At 50.2% G+C, this 26,597-nt stretch overlaps 1 protein-coding gene across 2 annotated transcripts; it reads right to left on the bottom strand.

The window, feature by feature from the left end:
• Window positions 1-25,964, bottom strand: TCEA2 (transcription elongation factor A2). Of its 2 annotated transcripts, none has more exons than XM_073308993.1 (10): window positions 25,726-25,962; window positions 19,551-19,613; window positions 18,338-18,443; window positions 16,238-16,328; window positions 6,543-6,676; window positions 4,908-4,964; window positions 3,662-3,816; window positions 2,913-3,059; window positions 1,270-1,341; window positions 1-317 (listed from the first exon to the last, which is right to left on the bottom strand). In XM_073308993.1, the coding sequence occupies exons 1-10, from the start codon at window positions 25,792-25,794 to the stop codon at window positions 309-311; spliced, it is 903 nt and encodes a 300-aa protein (XP_073165094.1). In that variant the 5' UTR covers window positions 25,795-25,962; the 3' UTR covers window positions 1-308. The 2 variants fall into 2 exon arrangements, with proteins under 2 accessions (XP_073165094.1, XP_073165093.1); XM_073308992.1 differs by lacking the exon at window positions 1-317 and adding an exon at window positions 342-555 and having other exon boundaries at window positions 25,726-25,964.
• Window positions 25,965-26,597: the final 633 nt, after the last annotated feature.

The raw sequence follows: 26,597 nt of genomic DNA, 5'->3' as shown, positions 1-26,597 counted from the left end.
AAAAAAAAAAAAAGAAGTAGTTTAATACTGTTATGAAAAAATGACAATACTTATCTGGATGAGAAAATACAGCCAAAATGCATGGAGTGAACTCTCCTGCCAGTCTGTCTGCCCCCTGGATTCCAATCACAGCTGCTTCTCTCCACAGGTGCACAACCCGAGAGCCAGGTCTCCCCCCAAGATGATGCACTTAGTGTGTGACACAACGGAAACTCACTTGGGATACGGTACACAATGGCTGGAGAAGTCAGAGAATATAGGTTGTGGTCTGTCCAGGTTCGGCCGCTGCCATCGGGCTCACGGACATCTCAACAGAACTGCAAGAGATTGAAGTTTATACCCAGATTAGAAAACCCCATTGTAAACAAGGGCCGCGGGCAGCACTTGTGGCCACGAAGGAACCAGGGATCTGGCTGACAGTCTTCCTCCTCATGGGGCTGGGGAATCTTGCTCCTCCTGGAGTAGGGGGAACCTTCTCCTCTAAAGATGGGCGATCTTGCTAACCTCCAGCGCCACCATTCAGCTCCCATTGCAGGGGAAGCGACAGGCACCACCCTGTGTAAATGAGGGTGAATAATATAAAGGCGGGGTAGAGAGCTGGGCATAAGGACGTGCCACTCTCATCAAGGGGCTGGGGCCAGGGCCGTTGCCGTTCACCATTCACTCTATGGCTAAGGTTTCTGCTCCGATCCAAGACTGGGCACAGCACAAAGGGGCAAAAATGTGAGAGCTTTAAAAGCCTGAATAATTGTCACTGTTGCCTCCCTTCTGTCGGGTGCGTGGCAGGAGGGGAGCAGCCTAGTGAACGCGCTCCGGAGAAGTGTTCCGTGTCCACGGGCGGCATGGAAAGCCGTGCTGATTCATTGTGACTGTTACGGGTGAATGGGGCCATGGAGGCTGAGCTTGTTCTACGAACTCCTGCACCACTGATCTCCCACCAATGCCAGCATGTACATCTGGCCAGGCCTGCAAAGTGACTGGCTGCAAAGGCATCATCCCACTGTATCCCAGAAGATCATGAGCCAGCAGCCGAGTCCACCCTAACAGTGATCAGAGCAGAAGTTCTGAGTGTCCCATCCCTACAGACTCGCTGGACATGTTATGCTCTATCTCTCCCTCTAGCCTGGGTGTGACAGCAGTTGCTAGAGTCAGTTGGGGCTTGGAAGGGGGCTAAGGATTTATTCCTAAAATGACAAACTACAGCTGTCAACACCACTTATCTTAATACATTTCCCACCCTCATTCAAACAAGTGTCATTCACGCTCTACCTTCCAGCGGTTCCCACACTCGTTGCATGCGACGAAGGTGGTCATGGGCTCGTCGGAGCTGCGGGTCTGCACCTGTGGGAAGGAGACAAGAAGGGAAATGGGAAGGAAAAGCCCCCACTTGGACCTTTCAAAGAGATTCATAATGGGCTTTCCATGGTAGTCCTCAAATATCCTCTGGGTTCATCAGTCAGAACCAGGGAGCAGACCCCTGAGAGTCACTATGTTGCTGACATGTACAAGGAACACTCTGGCTGTGTCTCCACCCCAGATGCTTCTCAGCCATGACCTCCCATTGCACTAGCCCCATCTGACAGCAGGGACAGTGGAAGCTGTCATGGAGGTAGGGCACTGGGATTGTCAGCATTGTGTTGGATAATTGCCAACAGCAGGCATAGACAGGATGGTGGTGAAAATGCCATTTTACACTACATCAGTGTGCCCACCGTTGCTACAGACAAGGCCTAAGGGCTTCCAGGTTTGAACTGTCAGTGCCCAGCACTAGCCTGGCTCGGTCACACCTGGGGCTGGGCTAGTCAAAGAGTGCATTTTCTTTCTAGTCATCACCATGGCAGCACTCTGCAGATGAGTCCCCAATGGTCTTTATGTGGCTGATAACTAGTGCCATGGGGGACGGTCCATCTATCTGTCACCATTTGCCATGACACCCGCGGAAACTGATTCGTGTTGAAGCAGCAGGGCCTCAAAGCAGCAAGGGCTTCTGTTTTAGTGGTTAAAACACCAGCCTAACGAAGTCCGTTCCGATAGCAGGTCGCGCTCTGTGTGCTGTAGCTAGGGTGACCAGACAGCATGTGTGAAAAATTGGGAGGGGGGTGGGGGGTAATAGGGGACAAAACCCCAAATATCGGGACTATCCCTACAAAATCGGGACATCTGGTCACCCTAGCTCGAGCTCACAGCTGATCCATTCCCATTCTGAAATCTGGAAAGAATATAGCTCACAGGATCCATGATATTCATGCTTTCGGTGTAGGTAAGTGCCTAAGGAAATTGTCTCTGCATCTCCCAAGTCTCCAGCCACAGGTTTAAGAGTAAAACATAAAAAAGCACTCAACCCATTCTCTTTTACAGGCTAGTCCTAACTTCGGCTTTACAGTCTGCCAGGCCCATATGCTGTCATTGCTGCCTGCAAACTACCAATCTGCTTTATATTTAAGCCTATAGGGGATCCTGGTATGTGACCGCGGCCTCTGAACAGGCTTGTCAGACACAGGAACTTTACTAAACTCTAGAAACCAGATTTTCAAAGCTTGCAGGTGATCCTGGGTGCCTCCTTGCATGTCAAATCACTGCAACTACCTGCATATCGCAGGTCACAGCACATGCTCAGGGATAATTAGGGTGCTCTGCATGTGCAGTGACCCAGCTGGCAGTCATGGTAACTACACACGCAAATTAAGTGAGCACATTTTGCAAATACCTTGTGGACCTAAACGACCCTGAAAAATCTGGCTCTTGTGGTTCTCCTGGTGAGCTGCAGGATTCGTGCCACCTAACAGTGCCCAATCCCATGATGTGCCAAGGACAGCTGGGGAGATGCTGAACATCAACTTCCACTAGTCTGACAGGAGATGGCTCAGAACCTGGCAGGAGGGTACCCTTTATAAGCGAAGGTGGTGGCTAACCTGAGTGTAAGTGCAGTTCTTCTTCTTGCACTTCCCACAGGTAAAGAGGTCGGTCTGGGTCCCTCCCGTCCTAGCTATCTGGTGCTCCCGGATCGCTTCCTTCGTCATGGCTTTCCTGATCTCCTTCAGCTCGTTACTGGCCATTTCCTTTAGGAAACAAACAAAGGCACATCAGCTCAACTTTCCCACCACACTGCTGACGGTCCCACTGAAGCAGAGGGAGAACACAGCCAGCAGGGCTGGATGGCTGAAGGGACAGATAATGGGCTATAGAGCCTCTCAACTATAGGTTACCAGTTCAAATCCAGCCCATGTCACCTATGGCCAATGGGAAGTGACTGGGATGCTCAGTCTAGCTTCCAGTAGACAAATGTCCCCACCACTAACTGGCCCCATTGTGTGGGATTCTCAGCTGAGAGGCCAAGTACAGAACTGCCCACTGAATTGTAGCAGTGCTTTCTCCAGCCAGCATTGAGACAATGCAGGGAAGGGTGTCCTGTAGTGCTCTGTGGATACGCAGGGGGCTTCAGTTTCCAGAGCTGTCCAGGACCAGTCTCTGGCTCCAAACTCCGTTGAGTACCTAAAAAGCCCCCCGACACATGGTTGATCCTGACATGCACATCACTGGCTGCTGCTGGTCTGAACCTTAACGGAGCTGCCATCTTGAGAGCAGACCAGCTACTACCTTGAAGTTAATCAACGGGACACGATCCCTTAAGGTAACACCTATGAAAGTTTCCTCTCCTCACCTCTGAGGTCATCACCGCGATCTGCTCCGGGGTGATTGCTCCACACAGCACATTCTTTCTCAGCTCAGGGTTTTTGGAGTCCTTCAGGTTGGAGATGCGGCTCCTCACGCGGTTTTTGTACTTCATGTCGGTGTTCTTGACATCTTGGTATATACGTACGAGGACAGTTAAGGAGCTACAAGGGAAATAATTAGCCCTGCCACCTCTGTTGCTCGGATCCAAGGATCGCAAAGCACTTTCCAAGTGTTAAGGAATTTCGCCTCAGTCTCCTGTGAGATAGGGGTGTCACTGCAGCCAGTGGACAGATGAGGACACAGGCACTGAAGGGTTAAAGTGACAGGCCCAGAGGCATACAGCAAGTCAGTAGCAGAGCTTTGAGTAGAAGCCGGAATCAGGCCTCCCAGGCCCACACATTGACCAGCAGGCCACATATACTTGCCAGGCCATGGTTTTATTGAATTTAACCGAACTCAAGCACTCATAAAGGCCGGGGATTAATACTGGGAGATGCTGGGCTCTTTCCCTGCCTGCACGGCAGGAGCTGTCAAATGTGTGCCAGGACCAGAGCTGAGCTGCCGCCATCCCCAGAAATAAATTGCAAAGGGGTTCCCCCAAAGCCAATTTAGGTCAGGGAGGAGAGGAGAGGTCCCAGTGCTGCAGCTAATTCCCTTCTAACGAATGACTCCTCCCCAGCGCTGGAATGGCAGCATGGTGGAATTAATCTCTGATTTCCACGATCCTCAAGTACCTCCACATGCTGTTGTTATCTATTAGAGCAGCTAGAAAGCTGTGCAACCCTACACTAATAGCATGTAACTAACACCCCCCGCACACACACACACTCTATCTTATCTGAAATTAGCAGGCTACCTGACATCAACTGCTATATCTTGCCTGGCCCCTGCCCCATGGCCTGGTGGCAATGAGTGCCATCAAGGAGGTAAGTGTGGGAAAGTTGCCAGGGACTGTCTGTTCCCCAGGAGGATGGGGCAATCGGAGTAGTACAAACAGGCAGCCATGCACAATCACACCAGTGAGAGGGTCAGTTCTGAGTCAACAACAAATCCATCCAGGGGCTTCCTCTTTAACCTGCAGCTCTGCTAATCCAGAACAACGCTGCGACCCCGCCCAGAGCCCAGGCTGCACAAACAACGCCATTCGCCCCTATTTTCCTGCTGGCCTGTTAACGTCACCCCCCCCCCCCCCCGGGGTGCTGCTCACGGAATCCTCAATGGCGCAAGGATATATTCTTCAATCTGGCCAGAGAGGTGCTCACAGTCAGCATCAATGGCAACGTAGTCATCTGCAAAAGAACAACCCACACAATTACTGATCGTTTTCGAACACCAAGAGAGTCCTAAGGGAGACCCTGGGGTATAGTGTCCTAAGGGGACCAATATCAAGCTCTCTGCCTATCTCGACTCACACACTGTCTCTGTCACTGGCAGTGCCTCGGCACCCTTGACACATTTTAAAATACAACGACAAAATTTGATGACCCCCAGCTGACTTGCCCTCTGGTGCTCCACTGGCTCCAACAGGGGTATCCAGAGAGAAGGCAATGATTGGCACCCAGGTGCAGTAACATGCATTGTTTGCCCGTAACCAACACAATACCGGGAACTTATAGCTTAGCCAAAGGTATATACGTAGGGCCTGATTCTGATCTCACATTGATGTAACCTGGAGATAACTCCACTCCAATCCATGGAGTTACACAGCAGTAAAGCTGGTGTAATCAGAATCAGGCCTTCACTTTACTTATTCTTGGCCAAATGTCCAGCAACCTCCCTCCGCCCACACCCTTATCTCCCCCCACTTCCTACTCACTCTAATTGGAGCAAAGAGCTGGTGAAATCCAGTAAACAACCTTTATTGTATAAGGAACAGCCTGAGTGATGTAATGATTGTGTGTTTGGAGCCTGGACATGGCAAATGACTGATGAGCAGGAAGGGGATGGACAGCCACAGGCTGGGATTCCTTAAAGCAGACAAGGGATGGGGTGAGGTGACGATACAATGAAATTCTTGCCATTAACACTCTCTGACATGTCAGACATACAGAAGCGATTTGAACAAAGCTTTGTGACTTGTGCATTTCTCCATCTGTCATTTACACTCTATCATTCCAAGTTCATGCAGAGCCTCAGCATGCAGCCAGGCCCGCATTTTCAAAGGTGACCTCCCCTTTTGGACAGCCCAAGTATTAGGGGCCCGACTTGGGACACTCAGGGACTGCTTTTCCAAGGGGCCGAGCAGCCACAGCTCCCATTGGCTTCAACCCGGGCAGCACAGGTGTAACTGAGGGACAAACTTCACCCCAAGCTATTAGTGACATACGACCTTCCAGGGGATCCGTTCTAATAGCTAGGTTCCCTAAGAGTCCAGCCCTAGCTGCAGAACACAATGGGCAGCAGTGTGGTTACTAGCATATCCAGCCCATTGCATTCCAGCTCCACTTTCTCCCAGTGGGGAAATGAGGATGTCAGCTGAGTTTCAAAGCTATCAGACAAGACCGGGCGATGGGGAGTGAACCCAATGCCTATGGGACTCCCCTGGCTTGAGGTCACCCCAACTAGATACCCAGCGGAATACTCCCAACAGGAGTGTCAGGTAGAAGTTGGCCACCCCCACTCTCATCCCTTCTACGGCACAGAGAGGTCGATCCTCAGATCTCCTGGGTGAAATAAGCTTTATCCAAGGGATTAAGGGCTACAGTCCTCTTGTTTGTGGGCCTGGAACTCCTTCCTACTGCAGCACTGACCTCTACTCACAGACGGTTCTGACACTCACTAGGAATGCATGGCAAAGGGGCCCCTGCAGGAGTTTGTAGCCAGCCCAGTGGAGCCCATTGCCATAGGCGAGGCTCCTGGTTACTTACTGTCGGTCTGCAGAGCAGAAGTCAGCATTTCTCTGCATTTGTTACGGACAGCGTCACAGGTGATGGGCACCGGCGGAAAGGTGGTGATTTTGGGCGTGGTCGGAGTCTTCGGCGGGTCCTGCCTTTTGTTGGAGCTAAAAGAGAAACTTCACCTGTCAGAATGATTCAGTTCATGTCACTGAGAGCAGCACGGGGCTCAACGACAATGTGGTCAAGTATCCTGTTCATTATGATGACGTAAAACCAATCAGGAAAAAGCAGAGCAAAGACCTTGGCCAATAGCCCACCCCCCAAATTCACACTGATGACAATATGCCAACCAATAAGGCTATCCCTGGATATGAACACAGAGCTCCTAGGAGCTGGGGTGGCTCTGCACACATATGGATGCTGACAAGTCCTTATAACCTATCAATGAAGCCTAATACTATAGATGGAGAGATTCCAGAAGACTGGAAAAGGGCAAATCTAGTGCCCACCTATAAAAAGGGAAATAAGGACAATCCGGGGAATTACAGACCAGTCAGCTTAACTTGTGTACCTGGAAAGATAAGGGAGCAAGTAATTAAGCAATCAAGTTGCAAACATCTAGAAAATAATAAGGTGATAAACAGTCAGCATGGATTTGCCAAAAACGAATTGTGTCAAACCAACCTGATAGTTTTCTTTGACAGGGTAACAAGCCTTGTGGATAGGGAGGAAGTGGTAGACATGGTATATCTTGACTTTAGTAAGGCTTTTGATACTGTCTCGCATGACCTTCTCATAAACAAACTAGGGAAATGCAACCTAGATGGAGCGACTATAAGGTGGGTACAAAACTGGTTGGAAAACTTTTCCCAGAGAGTAGTTATCCGTGGTTCACAGTCATGCTGGCAGGGCATAACGACTGGGGTCCCGCAGGGATCGGTTGTGGGTCTGGTTCTGTTCGAAATCTTCATCAATGATTTAGATAATGGCATAGAGAGTTCACTTGTAAAGTCTGCGGACGATACCAAGCTGGGAGGGGTTGCAAGTTCTTTGGAGGATAGGATTAAAATTCAAAATGATCTGGACAAACTGGAGAAATGGTCTGAAGCAAATAGGATGAAATTCAATAAGGACAAATGCAAAGTACACCACTTAGGAAGGAATAATCAGTAGCACACATACAAAATGGGAAATGACTGCCTAGGAAGGAGTACTGCGGAAAGGGATCTGGGAGTCATAGTGGACCACAAGCTAAATATGAGTCAACAGTGTAACACTGTTGCAAAAAAAAGTGTGCATCATTCTGGGATGTATTAGCAGGAGTGTTGTAAGCAAGACAAGAAAAGTAATTCTTCCGCTCCACTCTGTGCTGATTAGGCCTCAACTAGAGTATTGTGTCCAGTTCTGGGTGCCACATTTCAGGAAAGATGTGGAGAAAGTCCAGAGAAGAGCAACAAAAATGATTAAAGATCTAGAAAACATGACCTAAGAGGGAAGATTGAAAAAATTGGGTTTGTTTAGTCTGGAGAAGAGAAGACTGAGAGGAGACATGATAACAGTTTTCAAGTACATAAAAGGTTGTTACAAGGAAGAGGGAGAAAAATTGTTTTTCTTAAGCTCTGAGGATAAGATAAGAAGCAATAGGCTTAAATTGCAGCAAGGGAAGTTTAGGCTGGACATCAGGAGAAACTTCCTAACTGTCAGGGTGGTTAAGCACTGGAATAAATTGCCTAGGGAGGCTGTGGAATCTCCATCATTGGGAATTTTTAAAAGCACGTTGGACAAACACCTGTCAGGGATGGTCTAGATAATACTTAGTCCTGCCATGAGTGCAGGGGACTGGACTAGATGACCTCTCGAGGTCCCTTCCAGTTCTATGATTCTATGATATTGTCTATGCAAACTGATTTACTCCACTGAACAAAAAGAAAATGGTCATATCCTTGCAGGTCAACGAGAAGGGCTATTACACAGATATTGGACACTGCCAATGCCCCATGCTTGGGTTTTGACTTTCTGTTACCTGCCAACATGAAGCCTAGGGTGTTTGGCGCTGGTATTTTGGTACACAGCCATACAAGAATCCACAACTCCAAGTAAGAGCTCCCTGGAACGTGGAACCTCCTGGAATGACATGCCGAGACCCATAGAAGAGCTCCGTGGAGCTCGAAAGCTTTTCTCTCTCACCAACAGAAGTTGGTCCAATAAAAGAGATTACCGTGCCTGCCTTGTCCTTACATTGAACAATCAGCACTGGAGCATTCAGTGAATCCACTTTGCAAAAAGACTGCCTTACAGAGATGGTGCTCTGTATGGGGCATTTCCGGGCTGGTGCAGAACTATCCCAGGTCACCCCTCTATCAGCAGAACAAGGAGGTGACTTGGAGCTTCCCCTAACACAGCTTGACCCAAGAATACTGCCACAGAACCTAGAGTTTCCCATTTAAAATCTCCTAACAGGCCCAATGAGAAGGGCTATTACACAGCTATTGGACACTGCCAATACTCCATGCTTGGGTTTCGACTTTCTGTTACCTGCCAACATGGGGCCTGGGGAGTTTGGCACTGGTATTTTGGCACACAGCCATATGGGAATTCTCAACTCCAAGTAAGAGCTCTCTGGATCGTGGAACCTCCTGGAATGACATGCCGAGACCCAAGGAAGAACCTTACTCAAGCAAAAATCCCAGTCACGTCAATGCCAGTTAGCGACGATGGGATCCTCAGGGATTGCCCAACTCATTTCACAGATGCCCGCTTTATGGGGAGTTTAAAATTAATTGTGCTCAGGAGTGAATTCTGTTAGAACTGGGCTGGAGTGAGAGGGCCTGGGCTAGGATTGTGGGAGTAGGGTCAATTTTATTCCTGGAGTGTTTGTGTATTTTGTTTCCTTGGTGTAACAAAGAAAAGAAAAAAAGAGACGTTTTTATCTGAAGCACTATACGCACCACACAATGCATTGCAAGGCACTTCAGCGAGCAATTAGAATATCCAGTCAAATAAAGGAGTTTGTTCAAATAAACACTGTGTGCTCCTCTGCACATTCTTAAAATGCAACAAGATCAAGGATGGTCCATTCCACACAATGAACTCCCACCTTATGTGAAATGCTAGGGTCAGGCATGTCTAGCCATTCTAGTGAGCTGGTCCATCATGACCCAGTACTTTATCGTTCTATGCATCACTTCCCCCAAATTATGCCCTTTTTTACCCCTTCAAAATGCAATAAATGTAAACATCACCCCTTCTGCTCCCCCTGTGAATCTGGTATTTGTTGAATGAGTCAGGTGATCGCAGTCCAGTTCCTAAGTGACCACATCAGAAACTGCTCCTCTAACTAGCACCCTGGGAGGTAGATTCATCAGAGAGCCCCAGAAGCAAATGGGCCATGGAGACTCATGTCCCCAGAGGCAGTTCCTCTAGCTCAAGATTGAGGCACATTGGCAGGGTAACAAGGAGAAGTTTGCTCAGCTACTGACTGCACTGCAGATTCTCCAGAGATAAAGATCTCTAATCTCCAGGGCTGGCAGGCCCACACCTTTCACCGGGGCTATGGTCTCATGGCCAAAAACACTGTATCGAAAACAAGGCTCTCGGCTGAGCTAAGTGCCTGAAATTCAGTCTTCTAGAGCGAAATGCAGGCCAGAGGGGAAGATCAGATCAAGGCCCTTCACCCCATGTCTGCACTGTGGTGGGGCTGTCTATGGGACCTCTTGAGGGAAGGGGTGCAGCAGGGCTGCTACGCCCCCTGGACACGGCAAAGGGAGGCCAGCACGAAGGACTATTAGGAAGTAGACCAGGAAAGAAGTAACGGGATCCATAACTATGCGGACCCAGTCACCAAAAAAACCCCATACAGGAGAGCAGTCCTTCCGCGTTGTAATCTCACTTCCTGCTTAGAGGTAGAGGGGTCTGAATTCTATGTCTCCAGCCCCCTACTCAGTTCCCTGCTACCCCGGCTTTAAATGGAAAAAGGTGAATTCCACCCACAATTAGCGTGACTTGATTTCTGAGCGTTGGTAATGGTGTGCTGTTTAGCAAATTCCCGACTGGTGAGGGGGTTTTCAGTGAAGATTATTAGAATCCAGCTGAAGATGTTCCCTGTTTATGACACCCTAGGAAGCCTGGCCCTGACCGAGAGTACTACCTAAAGGTAGGATAAAGGCAGAGAACCCCCTCTCTGTCCCATGGCACAGTTTCTCTCAGCACAGATTGTAACCTCTTTGGTTTCTATGTAAAGCCTCATCTCTTCAACACAGCAACTCCTACCACCAAAACAGTTCAAAGGAGTCCCATGGGGAGGGAGGGATAGCTCAGTGGTTTGAGCATTGGCCTGCTAAACTCAGGGTTGTGAGTTCAATCCTTGAGGGGGCCATTTAGGGATTGGGGGCAAAAATTGGGATTGGCCCTGCTTTGAGCAGAGGGTTGGACTAGATGACCTCCTGAGGTCCCTTCTAACCCTGATATTCTATGACACTATGATTTGAGTTGAAATATAGCTGTAAAACCTGTAGAAAAGGTCAGCAGTTAACGAGAAGTAGAGGGTGAGAGACGTGGGCTTTGTCTGTACTGCAGTATTAAGTGACAATCACAATGGGTCTTGCAACCAGAACTCCCCCACTCTGAACCTTTCCTTAGAGCACACTGGTTAGGAGAGACACATCAAGGCTTCTAACTTGGAGTCATTCAAGGCCCAAATTTCCAGAGGTGTTGGGAGCATGGACAACAGCTGTGAATTAACACGCTAATTGAGTAACTGCACCTGTAATGGTGAATCAGGGTCATTCTCATGGGCAGGCACAGCCAGTCATTTGCATGCACAATTGCACACAGGTTTTCTAAAGTCAGGCCCCATAGCATTCACAGGTTTTATTTACAGATGCACTTACAGCTGCTTGGACATCCCTGGAGACTGGTGGAGCAGGTACAGCCCAGACAGGGACCGTGCAAGGTTCTCTAGCCACGTAGCTTAACCCTGCGGTGGGAAGGCCCACTACTAGGGCTGAAAGGGCAGATGAGTGTCCATGCCCTCTCAGGCTTAGCCCTCACCAACTGAGCTGCTAAGAGCGAGTGTAACGTGGACAAACCACCACTAGGAAACAGCCTGGAAACACCTACTCACTCCCTCTAGGCCACTTAACAAGAAGGGAATATTTTCAGCTCCTCCTGACCTAGGCTGAACTTCAGCTAGTGACCTGGAGCTGAAAGCCTCTGTATCACACGCTCAGCCTTGCAAGGTATTTGGTTCCCTGCGTATACAGACAGGTTCTCTGTCCTGTTCTCTTCTCTTTGCACATTCAGGCAACACCAAGGGAGCAGAAACCATAGGCCTGCTGCTGAGGTTTCCCCCAGCACTGGGGAGCCCCAGCAGACTTCCCTTTCCACAGCCCCCTTGGCAGAGGACATGTCAGCAGCAGAGAGGGGGAATGGCTAAAGCCCATGCACTCCAGCTAGCCTCCGCTGATATCTGATCCCTAGGGAAAACATCCAGCTGTTTAACCTATTTGGGGGCAGGGGCACAGAATCAAGGGGTCTATAACCAGCTCCCCACCAGTGGGGGAGCCACAGAGAACCCGACCCGTTTTCTGTCCATTCTATGGAAAAGGGAGAGAATGACTCCTTTAGAGTTGACATTTATAGCCACAGAAACAGACACCACTCTACTGTTCTTGGTCTGTTGGTTTACTCGCAAGGCGATGAAGCTGCCCTAGAACCTTGTGCGTTTATCTTCTAATCGTAAAGCTGCTGCTGTAGGACAATGGGACTTGGACAGCTCAAGGCATTGACCCTGGAATAGTTCAGCAGGGCTAGCTCCAACCCAGCCTAGCATATCAGTGCCCAAAAATCTTAAACTGTCATGAGAGGAGGAAGTGGTTTGACGCTAGTTCTGGACGTACCCTACCCCAAATGGCACCCTGCAGGCTCAGACAGTAACGTAGCCAAGGATGAAATGGGAAGGGAAGCTGAACTACCTGCTCAGGCCTACTGGTGTTCCCTGCAGGGCAATGTTATAAGGGTTAGGGTACAGTGATGCAGAGGGAGCTTGGACCCTGGCGCTTGTGGAGGGGTTGAACTAAAGCCTTTAGGTCCAGGTCCTCAAAGGCTTTTAGGCACCTAACTCCCTTTGAGCTCTTTCAATGGGATCTGGGCAGGTAACTGGTTTAGGCATATTTGCCAAATCCACTAGGGGTTCATCTGCATCTTCAGGTGTCTAAACATCTCTGTAGTAATTGAATGTGCAAAGGGGGCCTGCAGGGCCCATTTTTGCAAAAAAGTAAGTCTTAGGGCCAGATTTACAATGGCCCAAATAGTCACTGAGATGTACAATAGTTTAAAAGCACAAGTGAATTTGTGTGTGCATTTTTCTGAAAATGTAGACTAAAAAACTAGTGACATAAAGCTGAGTATATACAGTGTCACTTGCAAGAGATGCTGCAAATGGTGGCTTGCAAGGAAACAGCTGCTGTTTTGAAGGGAGCAAGTTCCATCGTTTACTGCAGTACATATGAATCTATGCCTCTCTGTACAGACTACCCATACATGGCTGAATGTATATTTCCATGGATCACATGGGGCTCTAAGGGGTCCTGGCAAAAAAGAAAGCACAGTGCTGCCAGAGATGATGACATTCTATATGCAACCTATTAAAAATACTGTAGTAACAGTCCACAATACTACACCATCCAGAGTGCTTTGAATCATAACAATACAGAACTGCAGGATATAATTTTATAAGGGATACCATATACTAGTGTATCACGTAAATATCTCACCTACCAGAACAAGCTCCACCTCCACATTGGATACAGCTCTACTGATGTTAGTTCCCCAAGACATTGCCAAAGAAACTCCCCATCTGCACCGCAGAAATCGAGAAAAGTTATGGGCCAAGAGGTATCCCAAATTTCTTCTCTGACACAAGGGTAAAGGCTCAGCCAAAATCTGTCAGACTATATGGCTGAAGTATGTACATTTCAACACTGGCTGGCCTCTCTCTACAGCTTTGATAGCAGCCTCATCAAACCAGCCTAGTAGTGCACTCATCGCCCATAGATCAGCCATACTGTCTGACTAATTTAGTCTCAGCCTGTCCTTCACAAGGGGCAATTCTTGGCCAATAAGCTCTCTGAGTTTGTCAGGGCACATTGGGAGTCTCTTTCATTACCATCAGAGGAACATATGCTCTTCTCTCTGTAATGAGACAGCATGATGTACAGGACTGGCTACGGGCTAGGAGCTAAATATCTCTAACCCCTAACTTCTGCCTCAGTTTCCCCCCTGTAAAAGGAAGAGGGTACTTCTACCTGACAGGGGTGTTGGAGGTTTAATGTCTGCACCACACTTTGAAATGAAAAAGAAGTACCAGCTGCACAGTGTCTCCTAAAGCCTTAGTGGCGGAGGACAAAGCGTTCAGTGGGACAGATGGGAAATCCATTGGTCCTTGGTTGCTGAAAAAGCAGGTAGCACCATATTTCTACCTCCATAACCACAACTGGTGTGTTATTTGGGCTGCAACAACTCCAGGCCGCTTCCTCCAAACTGCGAGTGTCCTCACAGACTGGGTTTGTTTTACTCACACAATTCTCACCCTACTCACTCTCCCAGGGGCTCTGGGGACAGCTGAGGAACTCTGGGCAACGTGCTGGGAAAAGCCCCTTACTTTAGGCTCACAAGCATTTCCTGAGGAAAGTCTATCAGAGGCTAAGCCAGAGGTTTCTCTGAGATGTTATTTCCTGACTCTAGTATACCATCAGCCTAACACAAACACACTTTCCCCTTTGCCAACACAAATGAACTAAGATTCACCAGATTCCTATATGGCTGGCAAGTATCATTCTCCATTTACAGATTGAGAAATGGGGGTAAGAACTGAAGACGCTTGCCCAAGGGCACAGAAGGATCCAGTGTCAGAAGCAGGATTTAGATGGCGGGTGGTCCTGGGTCCCAATCCTGTGCTCACACCACTCCTCTCCCAGCTTACAAAAGCACGCCTTTCACTGAAAATACACGAAGCTCTGCCACCTCCATCCCAGAGAAATCCTTGCCTTTGCACAGTGCAAAGGGAAAATTTCAGCTGGGAGATTCCAGATTAATGTTATTTGTAGAATTAGTACCTAGGAACACCAGTCATGGACCAGGACCTCATTGTGCTAGGCACTGGACAAACACAGAACAAGAGACAGTCCCTGCTCCAATTTTACACTGCATTGCAGCTGGGTTTATGGCCTCAAAATCAGAGGGATCCATTGTTATTAAAAACATTGCAATGCACATGCCAGATCATGATCTTTTGGAACATTTAATTCAAGTTTATACACAAGTGGAGGAGGATATATATGTAGCAAGTTAAACTGCTGTAGCTCAGCCATGATGTCAGTAACTTTTACTGTACCAGCCCTGCACAAAGTTGCAGGGGTTTGAAAATAACTAAGCTGCATCAGCAGTCACGTGACAGTTCTGAAACAAAAAGGAGACACGGTAAAGAGGCTAGGGACTGACTGACTGGTACACACTTTAATGAGCATGGGAAAACTCGCAAACCAGAGAGACAAATACAGACCAAAGAGAGTTACCAATAAACAGAAACTAGAATATGGCTATTAGCCAAGATGGTCAGGGATGGAACCCCATGTTCCGGGTGTCCCTAAACTTCTTACTACCAGAAGTTAGGACCAGGCAACAGGGGGTGGATTACTTGAAATTGCCTTGTTCTATTCATTCCTTCTGAAGCATCTGGCACAAGCCACTGTCGGAAGACAGGATCCTGGGCTAGACGGACCCTTGGTCTGACCCAGTGTGGCCATTCTTACATTCTTAATATTAATCCTTAAGAAACTGACTAATCCACAGGTGTTTTACACCTTATGAAATGGCCAGGTTCCTGGAGTCTGTGCGGGATTTTTGGGAGTGCTCTGGCTAAAAGGAAAGATCAGTCTCTTGCTTCTGGGAGGCACAGCTGGGACTCTGGTGAAGCTGGTCCCACCCCAGAACCTCCCTGTCCTCCATCTGAGCCCCACTTCCCCTTGCTGACTGTTCTAACTACACTTTTCAGATGGGGAACAGGCTGGGGAGCACCCACGCCATGAAGAGGGGCGAGCCAGCAGCAGACCAGCTAGACGCATGGGCATGGCAGGCGGGTGGACTTCTTCCACCGCTTGTGGAGGGGAGATCATTGTGCAGGGAATGGGGGCGGGGGGGGGTGAAGCTCCTGCTAGGAGCATCTGTGAATACTTGGCTCCCATGCATCAGCTTAGAATGCTAAGGCTGAGCATAGTCACAGCCCTTCTAAAGGACTCCAAGGGTTTACAACAAGCAAAGGGAAAAAAAATATAAAAATGCAACACAAACAAAATCAAACCCAAAGGAATGTTTTATTAACAGAGAAAGAAACCAGCATGAAACAGAAGGAAATGGAAACGTGAAGGTAAAACAAATCATGTATAACAGAAAGCAAAAAAAACTCACTAAAGCCACTGTCTTTTGTAGATGTTTATTCTTCCATTACAGTTGTAGTTTCTCTTTATTATGGAGCACAGATCTACAGGCAGCCTGTCACCTTTGCTGGATAGGCTGAACTCCTGGCAGGTCTGACCAGAATGAGGCATCTGAGCAGACCAATTGCACAGCCCAACAGACACATTAAAGATCAAATGTTAACACAGAAAACCCCAAGTGATGGAACAACATGTACAACAGCATCATCTTGGGCTAAAGGGAAGCGTTACCTTTGGTCTCTCGAGTCACCGCTCTCCTTTGAGGAGGATGCCGACAAGGAAGAATTCCTCCTCTTCTCCTCACTTTTGTCCTCTGAAGCATCTGCACCCAGTGAGAAGAGGGAAAAACAAACACTTTAGACACTACAGAGGGTTCAGGGTTGATCTTCACACCACAATCCTGACTACACTAGGCAGAGCACAAAGGACGGTTAAGAGCCTGGATATTTGGTCGGAGGTAAGTGACTAGCTCCAGAAGAGCAGCATGGAGGAATAGGTCTATACAGCCCTAACTACTCTGTAATGCACCCGTGGTAATCCTTCTACTTGCCTTTGAGTGGCAAGGAGTCAGGCAACTGGCAAACGTACCACAAACCTTTCCCTAGCTAGCCAGTGTGAAAGGACCCGTCCTTCATTCCCTGAGGAGATTAGCTTCTTCATGAGGGAAGACCTATCCCAGCCAAAGTTTCTTTTCTAGTGAGGCCCCTGCCGCTAAATACAGACAATAAAATTTTCAAAAATCACTTTTGAAAATGGGACTTAAACCCAATCCAATTTTCAAAAGTGACTATGAGGGCCAGCCCCTCTCTCAAGGTAGGTGTTTGGAAGGCCAGGGATACACTTCTTAAAAGAATAAATTGTATTTCTTTTCCAGGTAGTTCGGTGCTGTTGGAAGGTGATGGCTTCACAGTCCTGGAGACAGAAGTTCTGGTTAAACGCAGAACATATACAGGCCAGGAACAGGCACTGAAGACTTCCCTTTATGGTCCCACCATTAAATATCCACCCTGATGTAGAAGGACCAGCCCCAGCAGCAAGTGGGAGGAAAAGATAGTCCAGTCTCCAACACCCGTTTTGTCTTTGGCTTCTTTGCCAAGTTATTTGTAGGAGGTTTCTTTGAGATGCAGACTGGAACTAGCAGTTCATTTCACATACACTTTGAACAGCCCCTGATGGTATTAAATATGGAAGATATTTGTTTCTACTGACTCAAACAGACTTGTTAGTTTTGATGAAAGGACATTCTACCCTGAGCTTCACCACACACAGGTACTGTCATATGGCTCAGAAGCATGCTTTATGCTAAAAACAATTACATCAGTTACCAATGACACAAATAACCCACTCAAGACATATCCTCTCTTCTGATTTGAAATTAAAAGGGCTTAGGACTTCATGTTCTGTAGTCAGAAAAAAAAAAAAAAAAAAAACAATTCCGTGGCTCCAGAAGCCTGATAAAGTGTCTTTATTAGTACTCAGGTGGAGTATTTCCATTTATTCTTGGAAATTCCACAGGAAAGGTTGCTTATAAAACACTTATTTCCAGGGTGGTCTAGAGGAATGAACAAAGAAGTGTGAGACAAACTCCTGAGCTCTAACCCCCGCGTGCTTATGACTCACTAAGCTGACAAGTTGACTGACTTTTAGAAAAAATGAGGATCATGCTAATTAGCTATTCTGAGAGGGGGTTGAATGGGTTAATGCTTTTGAGCAAGCAAAAGGCAAAATACCATCTTCAAAGAGCTTTATGAACATTTGCTCATTAAGCATTACAATATTCCATTCCGGGAAGTATAGTCAAGCAATAAGATTTTAAATAAGACCTCTTGATCCAACCCATCGCAACTGGAAATGCTTTCTAGCAGGTTTCTTACGATGTTACACTAGTTGGCTTTTTATCGGTTGTGCTAGTTTATTGATATTTTAATATTACATTTAGGTAAATTGCAGCACCTCAGTCAGCAAATGGAGAACTTTATAAATAAGATCAGAGTATTACTATCATTGTCACGCTAACTATTGTTATTTCAAACCTCGCAAGCCTGGGCAAGTACCCATTAAATACATGCAGTCCTGGCCCTTAATTCCACTTCTTCTGCAGGGACCATTTTCTTTTAAAATAGGAACTCAATGTTATTAAATGGAATTCACTGAAACCCTCCAGATGAGGAGTCTAATTTTAAGGTTCTAAGTTCTGTGGCCTGCTAGAATTTCCTATTTCTACTGATGCAGACAGAAGCTTGAAGGAGTAACGCAGCCTACAGGATAGCAAAGCAGCTAGAGCTGGCTATTTGGTAAACTGAATTCAACAAACCCTGCTTATTTTCTTACCGAGAAGCTTTTTCCAGGACTTGATAAGTGATTTGGAAAGCGATATCACTTCATCGTCAGTGCTCTGCTTCCTCAGCGCATTCACCGACATCCCAATCCGGGTGGACTGCAAACCAACATTCAAGAAGTGAACCACTCAAGAACTGACTACTTAGCCAATGGCGCTAAAATTAGAGAAAAACAGGTCTCCACCACAAGACACAGCAGCATTGACCAAGGTGTACAAATCCCTGGAGACAGGGCCAGCTGCTTGATGCTTCTACAGAAGAGCAGCTACCAACAAGCTGGCTTCTTCGGTGAGTCCTGAATATCTGGCTTACATAGCATATGGCTCTCTCTTGGTGGACTCCATCTCCCATGACACCTTTTCCCCTTCCTAACCACCTAGAAGCAGTACATATGTTACTCAAAACTGAACATGATTTGAAAGAAAATCCCTCAGAGAGTCCTAGAAATCTAAAAACAGGGCCAAAATTATAAACAGATGCATAGCTGTAATGCACAATACTTCAAGCCTTTAAACCACAACCATTCTTCGAACAGGATTTTCTTTTAAAAGGACGTTCAGCACCTTAATTGTAACCGAAGCCCGTAAGGAATGTTTTGAAGTTTCAGCATATTACTAAAGCCCTTAACTTTTATTAACTATTTAACCTAGTTCTAAAAACCAGACTGGAGTTACCCCCCGGCCCGAGAGTTTTCCCTAGAATCTCATCCCGATGGAACATGCCCCCCAACTTTTATGGACTCCATCAGCTTCATGAGTTTGGTGGGCCCTAGGTTGTGCTTCCCCTCAAGCTCTGCTTCAGTCCCTGTCCCCCCACTTAAAACACACCTTGATGCTCTCGTTTGTTAGTAGTTTTACAAAAGCTTTTTAAAAAATATGGTTGCTCCTGGCCACACATTTGCTGCTTCCCCAATCTGTTTTCTCTTTCTTTAATCCGATCCCTCCATTGGTTTTGTGCAGCGTGGCCTTTTCACTTCATGTTTACAAATGGAATTTTTAATTTCTTCCGATTACGGTGATGAATAGTACCCCAAGCCCCTCTGTTGGTGAGGCTTTATAAATATAACATTGCATAGAGTTGTTTGATGTTTTTGGGGAGAGGGGACAAATGGCAGGGGAGACTGGCTTAATCTCATTCCAAAAAATCAGCATTTATTCCACCTCCATCTAGATTTTAGTTTTCCTTGCCTTAGTTGCATGATTTACCTGCAAGAGGTCCAGAGTTATAGGCATACTTTTCAATTCCTTCAGCAAATCCATCGCACCATCCTGTGAAAGAAGGGGGGAGGGGAGGAAATCTACTAGTTACTAAAAAAAAAAGTTATTATGGGCCACTTCTACCATATCACCGAAGGAAGAACAGCTACTTAAACTCAGCCTACACAGGCCAATGAAGCAATAATTGTTCCTAGAGCATGAGGGAGCCAACCAACCAATCTTGGGACTGATATTTGAGATGACACTAGAAACAATCCCCATTATATTCCTGAACTAACAGTATATAATGAGGCCTTAGCTAAGGTACAGGAACCAAGCAAAACAGAGAAGCATTGTTATGTACAGGACTGGCTCTAGGATTTTTGCCGCCCCAAGCAAAAAAATTTTTGGCCGCCCCCGCTTTTTTTTCCATTCCCCACCCCCCACCCTGCACCAACTCCGCTCCTTCCCAATCCCTTCCCCACCCCATTGCTTCCTGCGGCTCCCCCCCACCCGCAACCCCTCACCCTAGCTCACTTCCACTCCACCTGCTCCCCCCTCCCTCTCAGGTGAGGGAGAGGCAGTGTGTTCAGGGGAGCAAGCGGAGCAGAGGTAAGCGAGGGTTCAGGAGAGCACAGGAAGTAACCGGGGGTTAAGAGGAACCGCTGCCTGCCCCAGCTCACCTCCGCCTCCCCCGAGCGCACCGCCCCTCGGCTTCTCCTCCCTCGCCCCCAGGCTTGCCGCGCAAACAACTGTTTCGCACGCAGCAAGCCAGGGAGGGAGGGGGGAGAAGCGGAGCGGCGGTCGCGCTCAGGGGAGCAGGCGGAGGCGAGCTAGGGCGGCAGGGGCACACTGCTAGGGGCGGCATGGCCGGCGCCAGAATGCCTCCCTAGAAACGTGCCACCCCAAGCACCTGCTTGTTTTGCTGGTGCCTAGAACTGGCCCTGGTTATGTAACAGATCTGTCCTGGCACACAGCACAATTCTATTATGCTGCTACTTACACAGTTTACTATTATCCTTATCCAGATGGTTTAATTAGAACTCCTAAGCAATGAACCTCAGACAAAAACTGCCATCTAAAAAACTACCCTCCCACGACATTTTTCCTTTAGGAATAATCCTGTTAGCAAATCACCATTTTAGGCAACCTGCTTGATGATGCGGATACCTTTGCCAAGGTATTGCATCAGAGGCTCTTAGAGCACTTCACAGGCAGCCCTGGGGGTAGTGATTATTGTGCCTATGGTAGGAGAGAGCTGCTGGCATTGCGTCCCTGGAAGGATTTGTGGCTAGAAGGAAAACTTGCTTTGCAAAAGTACTCAGGATGTCCACCCACTGCCGTTTAGGAAAGCTTTGACCACTGAATCAAAATTGATAAGAAGCAAGGAAGTTAGGAAGCAGGTCACCTGGAACATGGTATGTAAAATGTTCATTCATCAGCTTCATTGTCCAGAAAATTCAGCTGCTGCATGGCTCTAACTACACCATGTGCACATTTTAAAATGTCAGGTACAATTGCAAACTCTATGGACAGATGTTAGCAAAGCCTCACTTCCGCAGTACTCTCCGTGAAAACTACAGCCTGGAATCTGTCAGCCTCCATTCAGACTGCAGTTTCTTCCCCTCCTCTCCTAACAGACAAGGCCTTCTAGTGTTCACATTTAACAGCTCATTTAAAATACTAACCACTCCAGGCCCATTTGGAACACAAAACCTACAGAGACTATAATTGCAATGGTGTGAAGCAGCCTGAACTGACAAGACATTTCAGCTTCAGATCCCTCCCCCTCCATGCAGAAAGGCTGTTTCCGATTCAGCTCAGAAAGAGATCCAGCTGCCAGCATCATCCTGCAGGACAGAGGCTGAGAGAGCTAAATCAAAGTGAAGTTGAAGGTTTCAATATGCACACACACAGGCAATTCACTCCCTCAGGAGCCTTACAGCAACTTACCCAGAATGAATGACTTGCCCAATTTCTTCCTGACATTCTGAGATCAAGAGTCAAATAAATCCAGCCTTTACGGTGCACATAATGGCCCAATTCCTGTTCCCGTCAAAGGAAGTTTTGCCACTTACTTCAATGAAAGCAGGATTGGGACCACTGTGTGTTAAAGTTAACTTCCTCATTTGACAAGGTGGGGCCAGAGTGGGGCACAAGCACTCAAAATGAGGATCCAGTGGCGAAGGACTATGACTGCAGTAACCAAAGGTTTGGATGCTGGTTCATGAGTTGTAAATTGCACATGGTTTAGTAGCCAAAAATCACAGGATATAGTGACCCACCTGTTAAACTACCAACTGGACAGTCCATTACCTTACACTCCAATGCCAACTAGGTCAAATCACTGCTTCTCCTTGCTCATCACTGACACTTGGAAGCCAATTCAACAATAATGATTCTTTCATGCTTCCTGTTCTGAAGAACACCCCACCACTTTGAGGCTGAGGACCTCTTCAGTGATGTGATTTTAGGGGAAAGCAGAGATTGTCATTTTATCTTCACAGTGAAGGGACAGAAGAGAATTAGGGAGGAAGAGTACCGGGGAGCAGGCCTGCATGGCAGAGAAAGCGTATTGGGGGGCAGTCCAGGGGAAGAAGATTGGAGAAATAGCTATTGTATAAAGGGAAGGTTAAGAGGAGATATGGATCCACCTCTGAGGAAGGAAGTTGGGGACTGAAGTGGGAGAACTAGGGCAATCACAGAAGTTGGGGAGAACTGCTAGGTGAGGAGGAAGCAAGAAAGGGTCAGTCCCCAGGAAGGAGATGCAGAAGGAGCTGGGAGGAGAAAGGAAATGAAGGAATTCCCTCATGTCAGCTGTGAAGACTGATTATGAGTTCTCCCACCAAAGCTTTCTAGGTTGGGAGGCAAATGGAATCCACAAGTAGGTAGGAGACAGCAGAAAGCTTCCTATCATACTAGGAGACGATGGGAGTGCTTCCCCTGTCTCTGGCCATTTGAGAGGAAGAAAGGAGCTCTTCACACCTCTGGCTACAGAGAGATGATGGGAGCTTCCTCCTTATCTCACTACTGCAGCGGAATAGGATAGGGAAGCAAGGGAAGGTGATGGTGCTCCCCTTCTGAGGCAAGGCAGTGATGACCGAGTGATAGGAAATAATGGAGACCTCAGAGGGCTGAGGGAGCTGCAAGGTCTACCCTTCCTTGTACTGCAGGGGGCTGAGAGGAAGTGATGGTGGCTGCAGCTATACTGATGGGAGGGGGCTGCAGGAGTCAGCGAAGTTGCAATGGGAAGGTACAAGGAAGCTGAGGGGAGGATTTGGGAACAGCAAGAGGGGCTCCCCCAGACTCATCATGCTTTCCTGCGGACGTCTGATGGTAAACGATAAGGCCACCAAAAGGCAAAGGAGGGTTCCATGTGCTTTTCAGCAGGGCACTGGTGAGGGGACTATAGGGACAGAAAGGCACAGATGAGGGCCCACCATGCATTTCTGCAAGGAAAGCACCAAGGAGGGGGGCTAACAGGGCTGGAGCAGAAAGCAACAGGTGGCTCGCCTACCACAATGTTGTAGATGGCTAACCCAGAATTACAATGCTTTGCTGCAAAATGGTTGATAGGTAGGGCCCTACCAAATTCATAGTCCATTTTAGTCAATGTCACAGTCATAGGATTTTAAAAATCGTAAATTTCATGATTTCAGCTATTTAAATCTGAAATTTCAAGGTGCTGTAATTGTAGGGTTCCTACCCAAAAAGGAGTTGGGGGGGGGGTTTGCAGTACTTCTGCGCTGCTGTAGGAGGCAGGCTGCCTTCAGAGTTGGGCAGCTGGAGAGTGGTGGCTGCTGGCTGGGGGCCCAGATTTGAAGACAGAACCATCTCCTGCAGGTTAAGGGTGGCATGGTATGGTATTGCCACCCTTACTTCTGCACTTCTGTCTGCAGAGCTGGGCCTCAGTCAGCACCACCACGCTCCAGCCACCCAGCTCCAAAGGCAGTGCAGAAGTAAAGGTGGCAATACTGTGATCCCCTCCTAAAATAACCTTGCAACCCCCCTGCAACTCCCTTTTGGGTCAGGACTCCCAATTTGAGAAACCCTGATCTCTCCCTTGAAATCTGTATAGCATAGGGTAAAAGCGCACAAAAGACCAGATTTCAGGGGGGGAGACCAGATTTTATGGTCCAGGACATGTTTTTCATGACCGTGAATTTGGTAGGGCCCTACTGATAGGGAACATGAGGGCACTGGAGCTAGATCCACTTGACAGTAGGTGAAGGGGTGCTATGGGCACACACATAGTGAAGGACAGCAGAAGATAGAGGGCTGTATGGGACAATGCACTGGGGGCAGCAGCAGGCTTTGGGGGGCTGTGTTGGGGAATACTAGATGTTCTGGGGAGATACCGGGGGACGCAGTGGTGGGGACATAACTGAGAACAAAGGAAGGGGTGTGGCAAACACTCCACGAAGGCAGCAGGGAGAGGGGACCTCAGGGCTCAGAAGGGGACAGAGGGACACCCCAGGATAGGGCTGTAGGGAGAGGGGCATGGGGGAGGGAAAGGGGGTCGCACACACCAGGTCGTGAGAGGGATGGAGGCACACTCAGGAGAGAAGGGGATAACCAGGGACATTGCAGGGGCATCCCTGAGTACACATACTGAGGGGAGACACACAATTGGAGATGGGGGAGGCCACAGACTGGGAGGGGGCACCCCAGGGGACATGACTGGAGTGCTAGTGGGGCTCTCTTCAGGGAGGGGGCAACCCGGTGGCAGGGAGCTGAGGAAGGAAGAGGGGTGCTCGGGGGGAGACACCCCAGGAGCTGAGGAGGGAAGAGGGGCATGCCAAGGGGGGCACCCCAGGGAGAAGAGGGGGCACAGATGGTGCTGGGGGGCAGGGCACTCCGGATAGACCCAGGGGGCGGGCACAGGGAGTTGAGGAGGGAAGAGGGGCACGCAGGGGGAGACACCCCAGGAGCTGAGGAGGGAAGAGGAGTGCACCAAGGGGGGCACCCCAGGGAGAAGAAGGGGCACAGATGGTGCTGGGGGGTGGGGCACTCCGGGGGGCGGACACAGGGAGCTGAGGAGGAGAGAGGGGCGCTCGGGGGGACACCTCGGGAGCTGAGGAGGGGAGAGGGGCGCTCGGGGGGGACACCCCAGGGAGAAGGGGGGCACAGACGGCGCTGGGGGGCTGGGCACTCCGGGGGGCGGGCGCAGGGAGCTGAGGAGGGGAGAGGGGCGCTCGGGGGGACACCTCGGGAGCTGAGGAGGGGAGAGGGGCGCTCGAGGGGGCACCCCAGGGAGAAGGGGGGCACAGACGGCGCTAGGGGGCGGGGCACTCCGGGGGGCGGGCGCAGGAGCTGAGGAGGGGAGAGGGGCGCTCGGGGGGACACCTCGGGAGCTGAGGAGGGGAGAGGGGCGCTCGGGGGGGACACCCCAGGGAGAAGGGGGGCACAGACGGCACTAGGGGGCGGGGCACTCCGGGGGGCGGGCGCAGGGAGCTGAGGAGGGGAGAGGGGCGCTCGGGGGGGACACCCCGGGAGCTGAGGAAGGGAGAGGGGCGCTCCAAGGGGGCACCCCAGGGAGAAGGGGGGCACAGACGGCGCTAGGGGGCGGGGCACTCCGGGGGGCGGGCGCAGGGAGCTGAGGAAGGGAGAGGGGCGCTCGGGGGGGCACCCCAGGGAGAAGGGGGGCACAGACGGCGCTAGGGGGCGGGGCACTCCGGGGGGCGGGCGCAGGGAGCTGAGGAGGGGAGAGGGGCGCTCGGGGGGGACACCCCGGGAGCTGAGGAGGGGAGAGGGGCGCTCCAAGGGGGCACCCCAGGGAGAAGGGGGGCACAGACGGCGCTAGGGGGCGGGGCACTCCGGGGGGCGGGCGCAGGAGCTGAGGAGGGGAGAGGGGCGCTCGGGGGGGCACCCCAGGGAGAAGGGGGGCACAGACGGCGCTGGGGGGCGGGGCACTCCGGGGGGCGGGCGCAGGAGCTGAGGAGGGGAGAGGGGCGCTCGGGGGGGGCACCCCAGGGAGAAGGGGGGCACAGACGGCGCTGGGGGGCGGGGCACTCCGGGGGGCGGGCGCAGGGAGGGGAGAGGGGCGCTCGGGGGGGACACCCCGGGAGCTGAGGAGGGGAGAGGGGCGCTCCAAGGGGCACGCCAGGCGCCTGGGGGGCGGGGTGGGGCGCTCCGGGGCGGGAGCTGGGGGGCACCCCTGGGTCTCCCCGCCCACCGGACTCACCGCGCTTTTCTTGGACACCATCTTGTCCAGCCGCTTGGCGATGCGCACGATCTCGTCCTCCCCGCCCATGGCTCCGCTCCCCGCAGCCGGGGGACGCGGCGGGGCCGAAGCGGGGGGGCGGCCGATGCACTCAGCCACCCCAGTGTCCGCAGTCCGCCCAACCCGCCAGCCCTGCGGAGCGCGGGGCACGCCGGGACTCGTAGTTCTTTCGCGCAGCCTCCCGCGGCGGGGCGACGCGCTGGGACTACAGCCCGGCAGAGGGCGGTGCGGCGGCACGCTCCCCCGCCCCCTCCGCGGGGCATTGTGGGATTTGTAGTCCACGTTGGCCCTTGTCCCCGTGCGCTTCTGGCGAGGCGAGGACTACAAGCCCCAGCAGTCACCGCAGAGCCAGGCTGAGAACGGACCGGCATGGGTGGCTGGGGCTACAGCTGTTTTCGGGGGGGGGGGGGCAGTTTGGAGGTGGGAGGGAGTGCAGGGGGAGGGGGCCTGAGTGATGGGGGAGGGGAGGAAAAAAGGGGGAGAGGGAGGGAACAAACGAGAGAACAGGGCAGAAGGAAGAAGGCTCAAGAGAGAAAATCAAATGGGAGTGGAAAAGGAAGGGAAAGACAGGAGGAGGGGAAACAAAGGGAAGGCGGTAAACTGAGCCGGAGGCCCGGCCTCTACTACAGGCGTAGGTCGCCGTAAGCTGCCGCGGGAGGGTCTTCACTTAAATTCGTCTCCTGCTGGCGTGAGTGCCTCTCTGCGCCGACGTAGTAACACCGCCTCCCCGATTGGCGCGGCCTCCCGGGCCGTGCAGTTAGGTCCATGCAGTGTCAGAGGAGGCGCTGCATTGCTTACGCCAGCCATTGCGGGCCTCCAGGAGCCCGTCCCAC

This window comes from Lepidochelys kempii, chromosome 13 (assembly GCF_965140265.1).
Source record: "Lepidochelys kempii isolate rLepKem1 chromosome 13, rLepKem1.hap2, whole genome shotgun sequence".
NCBI classification, from domain to species: Eukaryota; Metazoa; Chordata; order Testudines; family Cheloniidae; genus Lepidochelys; species Lepidochelys kempii.
The sequence above is the reverse complement of the archived record's forward strand: the minus strand, read 5'-3'. Positions and strand labels throughout refer to the sequence as shown.